The 14,213-nt window shown below is 38.8% G+C and overlaps 1 protein-coding gene across 1 annotated transcript in view; it reads right to left on the reverse strand.

Annotated features, from left to right (window-relative positions):
* ROCK2 (Rho-associated, coiled-coil containing protein kinase 2) overlaps positions 1-13,937 on the reverse strand; it is a 54,241-nt gene extending 40,304 nt beyond the window's left edge. The window contains exons 1-2 of the mRNA XM_009077188.1: positions 13,862-13,937; positions 3,452-3,552 (exon numbers count right to left, since the gene is read on the reverse strand). Coding sequence (XP_009075436.1) covers positions 3,452-3,517 — 66 coding nt within the window. The 5' untranslated portion in view covers positions 3,518-3,552; positions 13,862-13,937. The remainder of the gene's footprint in view (positions 1-3,451; positions 3,553-13,861) is intronic.
* Between the last annotated feature and the right edge of the window lie 276 nt (positions 13,938-14,213).

Genomic DNA, 14,213 nt, shown 5'->3' on the forward strand with positions numbered 1-14,213 from the left:
CCCTGGAGACAGCCTTTTTAGCTGCTAGTCACTGTGCTCTTTACCCAGAGCTATATTTGTACATACAGATATTGGCTCATACAGATTATTCATGTATTAAACTGTCATGATGTTTCAATTTCTTCCAACTGTTAAAATGAACTGCCAAATTTAAACTGAAGATCACCAGAATAACTCTCAAAATAGGTAGGAAAATCCCTTCATGCCATTAGTACTGAGTAACACGGCCTCGTTTAACTTGTGAAAATGCACTAAGAAAAAAGAATTTCACTCTACTCTGCTTCAACAATCTAAAATTTTCAATAAACAAGTACACATAAAATGCATCCAGCATTTCTACAGAATTTATGCTGGAAGACAATCTGTAGGCAAAGAAAACAACATATCCATTGACATTATCAGATTGAGTACACAGAATTGGTACCATTCCTTTCATGATAAAAGAAAACTAAGATCCTATAGTGGTATTTTGAAACAAACTCTAAGGCTTGAAGCAATCACAAGTACAGAGCCATAAGAAAGGAATAGAGATATGGCAGCAAGGTTCATGTCCTGACAAATTTTAAGGTAATAAACTATGACTGCTTTCTTTGCTTTACTACAGAACTGTACATCAGCAGTGACTGGAGAACTAAACCTAATAAACAAAGCACTTAACAGAAAAAAATGAAACCAGCACCTGTTTACACAGGCCATGACAACCACTGGTCTGCAACACTAAGAAATCACACAGCAGAGCCTGTCACCCAGACCATCCTTTAATGCCCAAACACAAGAAAGCATTAGCTTGGCTTTAGTTTTCTCTTCCAGTACATGACCAGGTCACTCTGATGTGTCACTGCAGTGTTACGGTACTTGGTTGTTGGACCTGGGAGAAGAAACTAAAGATAACTTTCAATTTCAAATCAAGAGGATTTTTCCTCAAGTGAACCCAAGCAAGAGGCACTCAGGATGTGCTTTCATTAATTACTGTTTGTCCATAAACCACAAGCAAGATATTAAGCACCATAATTCAATTTTTCTGTCTGCCCTAGACACCAGTCACTTTAATTCATGGCACTGCATAAGAGAAGTAGTGATCTGGCATCTAGCAATTATTTTCTTAGCTTTCCCCATCACTACAGACCCAGAAATCCAGAGGCCAGAGCTCAAGTGCAGAGTTTAATACTTCTGGAGTTGTAAGGAAACTGTTTTTCCACCACAGTCAGATGCTCAGACCAGACTCATCTATCTGATCTCTCTTTCCTGGACTGAATTTTTTAATTTCTTTGGGGGGAGAGGAAGGGGCAATAGTGAGGCTTCAAAAATAAAAAGTCTAGCTGCAAGACACAACAGTAAAGAATGTGTTCCTCTTCCTTGATGGAATCTGGAAAGCTGATTGCTCCATACCACTTCTTTAACAAGAAAATACTGTACTGGAGCAGAAACTCAGGAAAAACAACATTAAATGACGGAGGTCATAGCTGACTATTTTATGCTGTAAACATTACAAGCCAAAAAAATGAGCATATTCATCTCATCATTAGAAACACGTAATCAGTATTTGTGCTACAAATACCTCTGCACAATGGCACGCCCTGATAACAACATTCATTAATTTAACCCATCTACTTAATCATGCTTTATTTATGGTTCTTTCTGCATTTAGCCCCCACTGAAGCAAATTCCTTTTTTGATCACAAAGTGTTGAAAAATACTTTGATTACTGCAAGTCCATCTTCTACAACTGTGGTATTAACATTTTGCATGGAGTAGAAACAGATATAAATTAGCTCAATAGTTTAAAGTTGTATCAAACCTTGTGAGGCGTAGGTATGTATGTCCTCATCACCAGCTAATATTAGTTCAGAGCTACAGCTGCATTTATTAGCCCACTGCTTTTTAGCTGTAAGGCTGCATAACATGATTTCTACTTTTATTTTTGACATACCAGAAAGTGTTCTTTTAAATGGACGTGAAGGACAAAAGAGCTCTATATGAATACACAGAAGTTCCCTTCCAGTGCCAAGCATTCTTGCTTTTTCGAAGGGCTTATTAAACAATAAAAAAACCCTGTAACAATAACAAAACCAAAAAATGGGGACTTTTGGAAATATTCCTCTCAATACTTCATACATTCTTCTGGATAAAAACAAAGTACAAATGACCCTGAGAGAAATAGGGAAGATGGTGCTGAATTCCCATGCTGTCAGACATGGATGAAGCTGCCTTATAAAAATGACATAAATGAATAAAAAGTGCTGATTAAATATTGCTATCTGCTACACTAATTACATCTAAATTACCATGAGTCATGTAAATATTGTTAGGCTAGTCACAGTGTTTTTACCCAGTTCCAAAAAATTTCACCAATACTATTATGAAAAATACAAATAATTTCATAAATAATAAATTTATTGCCATTATATGCTGTGTACCTCCTATAGGCAGTTCACAGCTTGCTACATTCCTCCAAAAAACTCCAATACATACCTGTATTTTCCAAAATGGTACTACATTACAAGATAACATGACTTTCCCAGCTTCCTGGTACAAAATTAGCACAGAAATAATAAAATGTCAGTTCCATGGCAAAAAGTACAAGCAAAAGGGTAATTTTGTTATCTTGTGGCAACAACATAACAAGCTTCAGTTGCTGCAAATTAGTTGCTCTCCTTTCCATGGACTTGCTTCACATCTCTCTTTCTCTAAAACTGCTTACACAGAAAATTATCATGGATCAGCTGCTGCACAGTTATCTGTTAGCTCGTGATAACTTGTCCCTGGTGTTCGTAGTCTAGATTCTATTTGGTGCTTACATCCAAAGCTTATTTCAAAACTGACATATCAATCCATCTTATAAATATGTTCACATTTTTGTGCTATTTATCAGTATGACCTGGAAGTCTGGGAAAAATCAAAATTAAGTAAGCTACTTTTTGAAGTTTGATTGCTTTTTTTAAATAGAATTTCTGTGCAATAAAAATTTTTAAAAGTAATCCCATTCTTACATTAGATATTACATCACATACAATGCTGAGGGGACAATGTTAAGAAAAGAGTCTTTCAAAAATCCTACTTGAGTCATGTCAGTTCAATACAATGCAAGCATCACAACTACAAGAGCAAAACAAAATCCTTTTGTCACACTATCTGCTTGCTCTTTCATAGGAAGGTTTCACATATTATTATACAGGGATGCTTGTGGCCAAAAAAATTTAGAATAGCCATCAGCTGCCTTTCCCATTTTGATCAAATGATAGTACACTGTTTCCCAGGTGCTTCCCTTCCAATCCACCATGTTTTAAACTCGGATGTGCTGTTTACTATGCATAGAAATGACCTCATGATACAATGAAAACAACAGTTATTCTTTGTAAGAATGCATGTTTAGATATAAAGAATGCAAGACCGGGGAAGGTTTTGACTAGAGTCATAAATCTGTCTAAACATTAAATCATTACGTTCTTACCAGCTGCACTTCTCCAAAAGCCCCTCTTCCAATCACCTTAACCACGTCATAGTCTTCAGCTTTCATTTGTAAAGCTCGTATTTTTTCCACAATCTTCTCATCTAAAACAAATCAAAAGAAAGTTGTGATAATGCATGCATTAACAGAATACAAGCTTTTTCTCTAGCATTTTTCATTTACAGAAAAAATAAGTTGTTTTTATTTAAATGCTTAGAGCCTTCCTGGTAATTCTTGATATCTGCAGTCACTATTAATATCCCCTTTCATAGTTCTTTGGAAACCATAAACCCTCTAACTTTAGCTGTAACAACTGAAATGTCTTTCGGACTTTGCTGACCCTCATTTCACATCTCTAATAATTACCCACAATCTCATGGGAAGACTCCGGTAATGAAAAGATCCAGAGATGCTTAACTTGAATTTTCAGACAATTACTCATTGCTACCTGCTGTGCTGCCAGGATTCACTGACACTCCACTGATAATGTAGACGTGGAGTGCTTGGTACACAAAAAAACCTGCAGGTGCAACCTGCTCCTACAGAGCTGGAGGATTCAACAGCAGTCAAACAGTGAGGAATATAACTGGGTAACCTTCATGTACAACTGCAGATCCTGCAAGGATATTACTTCAGATCCACTCACTCATTCCATACGGAACACTGATTCAGGTTTACGTATGTCTGTGTACCTGCTGGTCATCTCAAAGTGCTTTCTGAAGTTTACTGCATATGTAGTTCTACACTTCTAAAATTTAGATCTACAATGCTCTGTTCACATATCCTCTGGTATAACATTCTGCAGACAAGCTCTATCTTTCAGTATGTGCCTTCTTGGAAGCTGTGAACATCTGCACGGGAAATCAGAGAAATTCTTATCTCTGACAAATTCCAAAAACATTCAAGGTCCTACACTCTTTAATTTTGTAAATGCAGCATGTCAGTGCATGCATTCCCGGCTAAATGCATTATTTAAATATTATATTATTATAAGGACAAAAGATAATGGAAGCAGTGAATGGAATCCATAATACTGGAGGTAATCTTTCCTAGGCGTAACAAGCTCCTGCATACACTTAGAGCAAGAAGAAAACAAAGCAAAACAGGTGGCTGAAGCAAGAACTCTACCAGGGAAGGGCATGAAATTGTATGACAAGCTGTGGATGCCTATATTCAGAGAGGAGCAGAGGTATATATTGCGAGGTTTATGGTCAGATACCATGGAATTTGATCCCCAGAAAGGCATTAAAGGGATCTCAGATCTGAACACAGGAATAAAAAAGATTGGAGATAGAGTTAATTCAGTATTACATTAAGGATGACATAGTCTAAGGGAGTTAATGATAACAAACATCTAGTAAATAGCTTAACCATTCCTACATATTCATGAAGAGCAGCTTGGCAAGCTACAAGCAATCCAGGAGATGCCTGACCATCAGGACCATTTCTTTTGTTCCAAGCAAGCCATAAGTCAAATCAGGGAGACACTGATCTATGACTCCAAACAAGAACAAACTGGCCTCAGAAGACAAAGTCTATGGCAGCCTTGGCTGAAACAACTATGAGACAGTGGAATTTAAGATTCTAACAGAACTGAGGAAGGCAAATAGCAGACCTCGGCCTTCAGGAGAACAGACTATGGCTTGTTCGGGGAAACTCACTGGCAGGATCCTGTGGGAAACTGCTGTGAAGGGTGGAAGAGTGGGTTGATCTTCAAAGATGACATGTTCATAGCACAAGAACAATCTGTTCTAATTAGCTAGAAATCGAGCAGGCATGGCAGAGAGCCAGTCTGGCAGAATGGGCAACCTCTACCTCAACTCAAGAACAAAAAGCCAAGGTTTGGAACGTGGAAGCAAAGATGGGTTACTCAGCAGGAAAAAACAGAATTGGGAAGGCCAAGCTCTGATGGAATTGAAACTATCCAGGGTTAGGAAGGAAACAAGAGCCTTTATAAATACACTGGCAATAAGGGAAAGAATGAGGCAAATACAGGGCTGCTGCTCTCAGTGAGGTAGGGGATCTCGCACTAAGAACATGGAGAAGATCGTGGTACTTGATGCCTTTTTTGCTTCAGACTTCACCCTCGAGCTCTGCTCACAGGCCTTCCAAGTCCTCAAAGGTAACAGCAGAGTGTGGGGCAGCGAAGTATTGCAGTAGTGGAAGTTAGAGATAATGACCAATAAAGCAAACCTGGCACACAGCTGGTCCTGAGATGACACAGGATGCATCCCAGTGTGCTGAAGAAGCCAGACAAAATGATTACCAGGCTGTTCTCTATCACCTTTGAGAGATCATGGCAACACATGGAGGCTCCTGATAACTGGTAAAGGGCAAATGTCATGTCCATGTTCTAGAAGGGCAACAAGGATGATCCAGAAAGCTACAGGCTGGAACAGTAACCTGACCACACTGCCCACTATGATCATGGAGCAAATCCTTCTGTAATCTACTTCCAAGCACTTGATGGAGAAGAAAGAATGAGGACAGGATGGATCTAAAAAGGACAAACTGTGTTTGATTAATCTGATTTCCTTCCATGGCAAGGTGTCTGTCTTGGTGGACAAGGGGAAAGCAGTACATACATCCTTTCCTTGACTGTAGCATGACTTTCAACACATCATCTGAAAGTATTTTTGTAGCCCAACCAGGCCTACATGGATTACAGTGAAATTACCAGGTGGGTGGAGAACTTGCTGGAGTCACAGTCAGTGGTTTTAAGTTCAAAGCTGATACACTGGGGGGCAAGGCTGCTCCTATGAGTGACCCAGACAGAATGAGTAAATGAACTGACAGGAACGTCACAGTTCAACAAAGGCAAGTGCAGAGTCCTGTAGCTGGAACGGAATGACACCACACAACAGTACAGGAAGGCACTCTCCAGCTAGAAGGCACCTTGTGAAAGAGGACTTGACAGCCCTGATGGTCAACAAAGCCAAGCAAAGAGGAATGAGCAGCTAGCCTTTGCACTGACTGTGCTGGTACATGCATAGCCAGTAGGTTGAGAGAAGTAGATTACCTTTTATATTTGTCACTTGTGAAGCCATATCTGGAATGCTACGCCTAACTCTGGGCTCCTCAGTGCACAAAAAATATCAAAACATCCCCTAACTTCATGGAAGGCCACCAAGAAGCTTAGAGGGCGGGACCACATGATGCTCACAGAGAAGCTGGAAGTGTTCAGCTTAGGGATGAACAATGGTTGGCCTCAACAGAAGTTGACATGAGCTTTTACTTCTAATGGGTGCAAAGTGAAAGGACAAGAGTCAACAGACAACTTGAAACATCAGAAATCCTACTTTGTATGGAAAGAATACCAAGAATTGGGGAATGGAGCAGACTCTCCAGTGGAGCTACAAAACTTATGTCTTTGGAAATTTTCAAAGTTCAACTGCACAAGCACCTGAAAAACCTGATATAACATCAAAACTGGTTTGTCTTTGAGCAGAGAGTTGGATCAGTTGACGTCCAGAGATCCTTCCTAACCTGTGGAACACAGAAACACAACTAACACTTTCTTCTTCTGAGGAAAAGATTAGATGTGACAGGGAAGGGGAAGATTAATGTTAATAGTGAGGGAATAGTCTCCTAGTAAAGTTGTAAGGACAAAGACAATTAAAACTTCAAAAGGTAAACAAATTGGCTACATTCAGTATACCAGTAAGACTGAAGTAATCCAGAGTGTGAACCAGAAAAGGAGTTGAGAGAATTCTGAGGCTGTTTTCTATAGTGAATCATGAAAACTTAAGACAGGAAGCATAGGACAATAACAGTACCTCACCCACACAGAGTTTATTATTTTGTTAATGATGTTAACTAATTTTGCAGATTAAGAAGGGAAGACTGTCCTTGGAAGCATACTTAACTGCAGATCAGAAGCTCTGGGTCAAGACAAGCAAATTCACAGAAAGCAGCAGTATAGAAGGAGTATCAGCAAATTTCAAGCCAGAGAAAAAGTGCAATTACATGTTTGAACACAATGTTACACCTCGTGAGGGATGGCAATCACATGAATTTATTTTCAAGTGTTTCTGAGATGTTTCAAATGTTTTCAGAAGTGTGAAATGTGTCGACAGGGATTTAAACACAGTGAAAAAGTAGTGTGTAGTTTTACACAGCTCAATTTCTGATCAGAAACTCAGGGGAGTATTTCCATGTTTGAAATGGAATGCAGAAACTATAAACAAAGTTACTGCAGATCCAGTGAAACCCTTTAAGCATTAAATACTACAATTAAGCAATGAAACAACCATCACAGAAGAAGCAACTAACTAAGGAGTTACCAGTTTTACCACCCCTGTAAAATGCTGAGAATTGAGAAATCCTATTTGGTTTGCTAAAAGACAGAATAGTATAGAGCAGACTAGAGTCATTACCGTTGGAATGGACCCACAATGATCATCAGTTCCACTGCCTGATCACTTCAGGGCTGACCAACAGTTAAACATGTTGTTAAGGTCATTGTCCAAATGCCTCATATGCTGACAGACTTGCAACATTAACCGTCTCTCTAGGAGAGTGTTTGATCACCCACTTGGTAAAGAAATGCTTCCTCGTGTCCAGTCTGAACCTCCCACATGTCCTACCACTGGATACCAGTGAGAAGACCTCAGTATCTCCCTCTCTACTTTCCCCCTCTGTAGAGAGCAATGAAGTCACCTCTCCAAAGTCCTCTAAGATTTACTAATCTTAGTTAAAAATAATACCACCTAGGGATGCAAGAGTTGTGAAGGTATCAGTTACACATATGGGTGCAAGAAGGCAAGCTCAGGTTAACCCTGAAGCCATGTCATAATTGCAACATGGTGGATCATATTATTTAATCCATGTATCACATAACTTAATCTGATTCAAGATGCAGGAGATGTTTCCAACAGTCTCCTTTTAGCAGAGGTCTGAATTTTCAGAAGATTTCACACAGACAAGTTTGCGAATTTGTGCTATCTGTATGCACAGTTACCACAGATTGTGTCTTACAGCCTCATAAATTTGCAATAGCACAAAGCCCAGCAGAAGAAAAATGTTATGTTTAAAGGAAGGCATTAGATGGACTACCCAGCCCTAAAATACAGTGGAATCATAAAAATATTGTGACATTTGAGTAGAAGTCCTAAAACATGAGAATGTCAGCACCTATGACTCAGTTTTCTTCTTCATAACACAGGAAGGACCAGGAATGCTGGATAGCAAGAGTGTTTAAAGACAGCTTTTCATTTACTATTTGAAAATGGCACTATAACCTTTAAACAAATGAAGTTTCACTTTCTGAAAGGGCAGAGTATTTGGATCAGCTGCTGACAGCAAGAATGTGGCTGAAGGTTGCAAATGCTTGTGAAAATGGAAAAAATACCTGACTAGGAGAGTAAAAAAGGGTGGGGAGCAAGAGAAAACCAAGCTTTTCTGCTTCTTAAGGCAAGAAAAAAAGTTCACGTGCAGATTATTACTTTCTTTAAAAAACCAGAATGTGTATCAAGCAGTTCTGGGGTGCGCATATATGAGGAATAAAAAATGCAAGGGAGTGCAATTTTACCCCACAGATCAGACACAGTCAATGAGTGCTGTTATGGAATACATTAAATCAGAAGTTGCTGCCCTAGGCAAAAGTCCAGCCAGAAGCTAAACTGAAGTACAGCCAGAAAATGCTGCAATCCCACACTCGACCTAAACCAAACAAAAAGCACAACAGAAAGACTGAAAGTAATTAGAGGTGCACACATAATATCTGGTCAAAGGTGTGTGAAGAACAAGAAGCTGCTGGAGACCTTGCAGAAGCAGTGCAAACTAAAAGGCACAGCTTCAGACAGGCTAGTGCTTCCCCCTCCAGAGAAAAGAAAGGGGGACACAAGAAGGATTTTGTCTTGCATAGGCAAAAAGAGCAGAGGGCAGGGAAACACAAAGCAGAAGCCCTCTGGCTTGCAGAGAACACATCCCTGACTTAATGAAAGTAAGTCTGATGGCAGGACTAAATTGCTTTCTATCTACCAAGTACCCAAATGGAAAAGTGGTTAATAACACCGACATACAACTTGTTTATATATCTAAGACATTTTGTCTTAAACACTGTGGCTTCCATGCTCTGCTTGAAAACGTTGTTTATTTGATACCTCTCCAAACCCTAACTCTTACTAGAACAATATCATTAAGAATGGAACTGGAGCCCAACTTGCTGCGGTGGCCGCAAAGACCTGGCAAGGCGTGGCCTTAGAGAAGCCAAGAGAAAAAACAGAGGAGCTATTAGCACCTTAACTCAATATAAGTTCTACAGTGCGAAGTATTTCTGAGGCTCTTCTTGACACCTGACATTTCATCAGTGTGGCTGACAGGAAACACAGGCCACCGAGAATTACAGGCATGGCAGGCACTCACACCATACAGGATCACACATTTCTGTTGGTAAGCACACAGCTGGTGTATGATTCAGCAACTTCAAGCAACACAATGAAATGCAAGGGAAGGAACCAGAACTGTTAAATTTGCACGAAATTAATCTTAACAAATAAATCTTCCAAGTAAGCAGTGTCTGCTTGGAGAGGAAAATGGCCAAAGCAACTTCCCAGGAAGTTTATTCCGGAGGTTAGAAAAGCTGCTGCACAAGTGTCACATCTGTGCTAAAAGTTCCTTCTACTGTAAATACATCCATTGCCATTAGATTCTACAGATATTCCAACCTACAAAGCACCAGCAAATCATTTTAACAACACAGGTTTCTAGTTCTTGTGCGATGCTGGCTAATGCATAGGCAATCACTGATCCATTTAGGGCATCAAACCTGCTGGATTGTATCAGGCCTGTTGATTGCGCTGCTGTTTGTACTCAGAATCCATTCTTCATGCCCTTCTATTCCTGATGATAATATTATACATTAAATATTTTCAACTGTTGCTTAAAGCTGTTGTTTAATTATTCAACTTTCTGCTCCCAGAAGTGAAAGCAGCTAACAGGCTAAGTAGCACCTGAATGGGAGACCACCAAAAAAGGCACAAATCACTAAGATATGATTCAACACTTGGCAAATCTCAGATGACGGAAAAAGTGACTTGGAAGAATTAACTCAACCTATTGTCTTGGCCTAGATGACAGAAGAGGAAAAGAAAAGACTAAGAAAGATTTGTTATACCAAGCACATGCTGGAAAACTGAGCCTTCTTTTCTAAAATAGGCAAAATAGATCTTGCTCTCAGAGGACTGTGAGATTCCTCTCATTGTTTTGGGAATTAAATATTGCATTATGCTTTCCTGTTCCATGAATACTCTAAAAAAGCATCAATTTAACCAGAATCCAAACAGTTGAACACGTAAGACTGAAAAGGAATGGCTGTATTATATGACATACTCAGGTACCTCTTATAACAAGTACAGGCTCCACTTTGGTTCAGCACCTTAGAGAAACTGCTAAGAAATCACAATAGTAAGGGAAAGCAGGAAATGAAAGACTTTCTTGCATACTAAACACGTGAAGAGGCTGCTTCTGCACGGTGGTCACAGAAACAGGATACACCAAACTCCTATAGTATGGGCAATTAATAAATTGCCTTTGTGAAATGAGTTAAAACATTTGAGTTTCAGCTTGAAACTATGAGTTGCGCTGAACATAATTAATGTATCAGCTGAGATGCAAACTATTTCATTTTGAAATTAAAATAAGCTATTAATAGAACATTAACCTGAATACTAATGACTTGACATAGGTCTGAAGTAAGGTCTACGCAAATGGCAATACGGCAGGGAAAAAAAAATTCCTTCTCCAAGTGTTATTGTGGAAGAATTAAGTAATTAAACTGACCAAAAGTGTGATGATTATTTAGCACTCTCCATAACTTTTCAACATTAGTGTAATATGGATTAAAACAATCACAAGCAACAACTCTGCCTCAGCTGCTTCACTGTGCACAGGAGTGCTAACTCACAGGATGGCCCTGAACCTCTCTGGGGTTGCCTCAGGAAGCCCTGAGAAGGGATTCAGGCTCCAGGCCCCTGGCACAGACAGCTCATCAGAGTCTGTCACAACCTTTTGACAGTAATTCTCAACTAGGCATTTGCTGCAGCTCTTCAGATGCTCAGAAAAATCACAGGAGACAAGAACTCACTGTTCCCTAACCTAAGAGAGCAACAACTTACAGTTCCATAAATTCTTAATACAATTGCCAACTCTTCTGCAAAGCCCAAGGTAGCAAGAGGTTTCAGGAAGCACGTGCAACGCTCTTGCCACTGATACCTGCTACCCTCAGCACAGTTTCCACAAAGATGTGAGCTATGGGCTCAGCAACTTTTAAACTGCATAAAATGGCAATACCAGTAAGAACCCAGTTGTTGCTGTGTTTTTTCTTGCACCTGAGCGGCTCATTTTATGCTGGCAGAAATATCAGTGAAATGAAATAAAAATCAGAAACTGGTCTTTGCTTTTCTTTTGCCTGACTAGTTTTAACAAAAAGTAAAAACAAACCAGTTCCTCAATCTGGTAAATAACAAACCACACCAACACCTGTGTCAGAAAGGCCTCACTGTGGCAGGACTGATTATTTCTGTTGCAATGCCAAAATATTACCAGACTCAAATGTTTACAAAATTCTCATTTCAGAATTTTTTTTTTTTGTTGAAGTGTAAATCACATTAGATACACAGTACTGTTTTTCATTCTCTCCCAGGCAGTATGGAAACAGGAGAGAAGTTACATGGGTGACTCTTAAGAGAGATGCACAGACACACAGTGTGTGAGCCAAAATAATCAGCTCTTACACTCTGTTTAAAGCTCAACAGCTAAGGATGAAGTGCACCCCTGAAAACTCTTTGTTAACTATTTTTTGTAAATTTTTGCAATATATCTCAGAATAGTCTTTAACTAGTACCTGGTTGTTTCAACTGTGTACTGTCAGCTGGTTTTAAAAAAAAAAAGGCAGCAATAAAATTGTGAACAGAAGTATATTTTCAGGTTTCTGCCATTGCCGGTAGCCTGCAGACAATATCAGATACTTAATACTATTTACTACAACAATGGTAGAGAACCTGGAGGAGGAGAAGGAACAACAGCCTTCAAAAGAGGGAAGATAGCAAGAATGTTCAGGGACTGAAGAAAACAAACAAAAAACCCCATCCTGTTTCCAAGGTTAGTTTCCCCACAGTTGCTATTTCTAACAGTCAGAAGATACAAGTCTTCTGATTAGGAAAAGGTTTCTAATTTTGTCCTACTGCAGAAATAGTAACGTAAAGGTGAATCTGAACAGCTCATAGAAGTTACTGATAAATGTTATTTAGGTCATTTTCAAGGGGCTTTCCCATCACATTATTTTCCTTACCTGCAGCTGTGCATTGTGTGTATAAAATGCTGTTCCAGACCTCACAAATCAATTTCACAAATATCTGCTTGAATTCCTTTGAACTCAAACAGAATAATCCCAAAGTATGCTTCTACTTCCTAATCTGCTCTTCCTCATTTACTGTATTTTAAGTGATTTCTCCAAATGAGAATTTACTTGCAATTGTAAAGCTGCAATGTCTATCTACAGGGCTCTGCTAAACCTCACAGAGAAGCAGTGAATTGCAAACAAAAGAACTCTCCACAAATTACTACACCAGTCACAATTTAACTGAGGAGCATGAGTGGATATTCCAAAGAGTCCCAGGGCAACAGAAGGCAGACACACACAGCTCTTAGAGTAAAGAATCTAGAGGAGTCACTGATAAAACTGTGACCTCGATATATGCAATGGAAAAGGTTTTTTTTAAAAAAAATTTGTAAGTCAAAGTATGCTTGCTACAAAGTATAGTTGTTCCAAGAAGGCTTATTCACTGCAACTTACATTTTAAAACAAATAATCCACTATTTTTACAAGAAAAAATTGCTGCTTATATACATGGATAGAAAGCACTTTAAAAAGACAAAATACAGCTACTCCAATGTAACACTTTTCCATTTTCATATACTCAAAAAACACCCAAGATCCTGTCTACAAATAATTTGGGGAGAATTGCAAACTTTTCTGCATAGGTTAAAAAATACACAAACAGATTTTAAGGTACAAAAATTTAGGTTTAAAAATCCACAGAAGGCCTCTCTGTTAGATTAAATACGACTGTATATACAATGTTGACATTTTGAGTAATGAATTCCTAAAGACTAATAACTGGGATATGCTTAGCAAATTACGTAGCCACACATATGCAAGATAAAAAATTCACTTTAATGGATTTTTCCAACTGTAGTTGAGAAAATTAATATCTACAGCTGGCATTTTCATTTGGGGAATCATATATGAAACTTCTCTGTAATAAATGGTCCTCCAAAGCCTTCTGAATACAGAAACTCACATGTTATAAAAATCAGTAGAATGAACATCAGCAATGCATTTCTGACCACTCAGCCTCCTGTGACTGAGATCACAACAATGTCATTGTTTAAGGGCCACTTGCAACTTACATCTATTTAAGAAATTATCAATGTTCTTGTTCTTCCTCAGCGCTGGATAATCCAGATCAAGGACCAAAGAATTCAAGCCATCCTGGAAAAAAAAAAAAAGTTAATTGAGTTCTAAAACATTAATTAACAACTTCCCTAAAACTACTACACAGGGACTGATTATATATTATTCAAGCATGCATTACATTCCTAGTAGGCAAATCAAACAAGCTCTCAAGTATGTTTATAAACCAGCAGAGAAGCTAACCCACACTGACTGGCTCCAAGCTGGTCTATAAACAGTACAGATATATTACCACTGATTAGTGGCACTAGGACTTAAACTGGAGTAGGAGTTTCAGTCTTAACCAGT

This window comes from Acanthisitta chloris, unplaced genomic scaffold (genome assembly GCF_000695815.1).
Source record: "Acanthisitta chloris isolate BGI_N310 unplaced genomic scaffold, ASM69581v1 scaffold26656, whole genome shotgun sequence".
NCBI classification, from domain to species: domain Eukaryota; kingdom Metazoa; phylum Chordata; class Aves; order Passeriformes; family Acanthisittidae; genus Acanthisitta; species Acanthisitta chloris.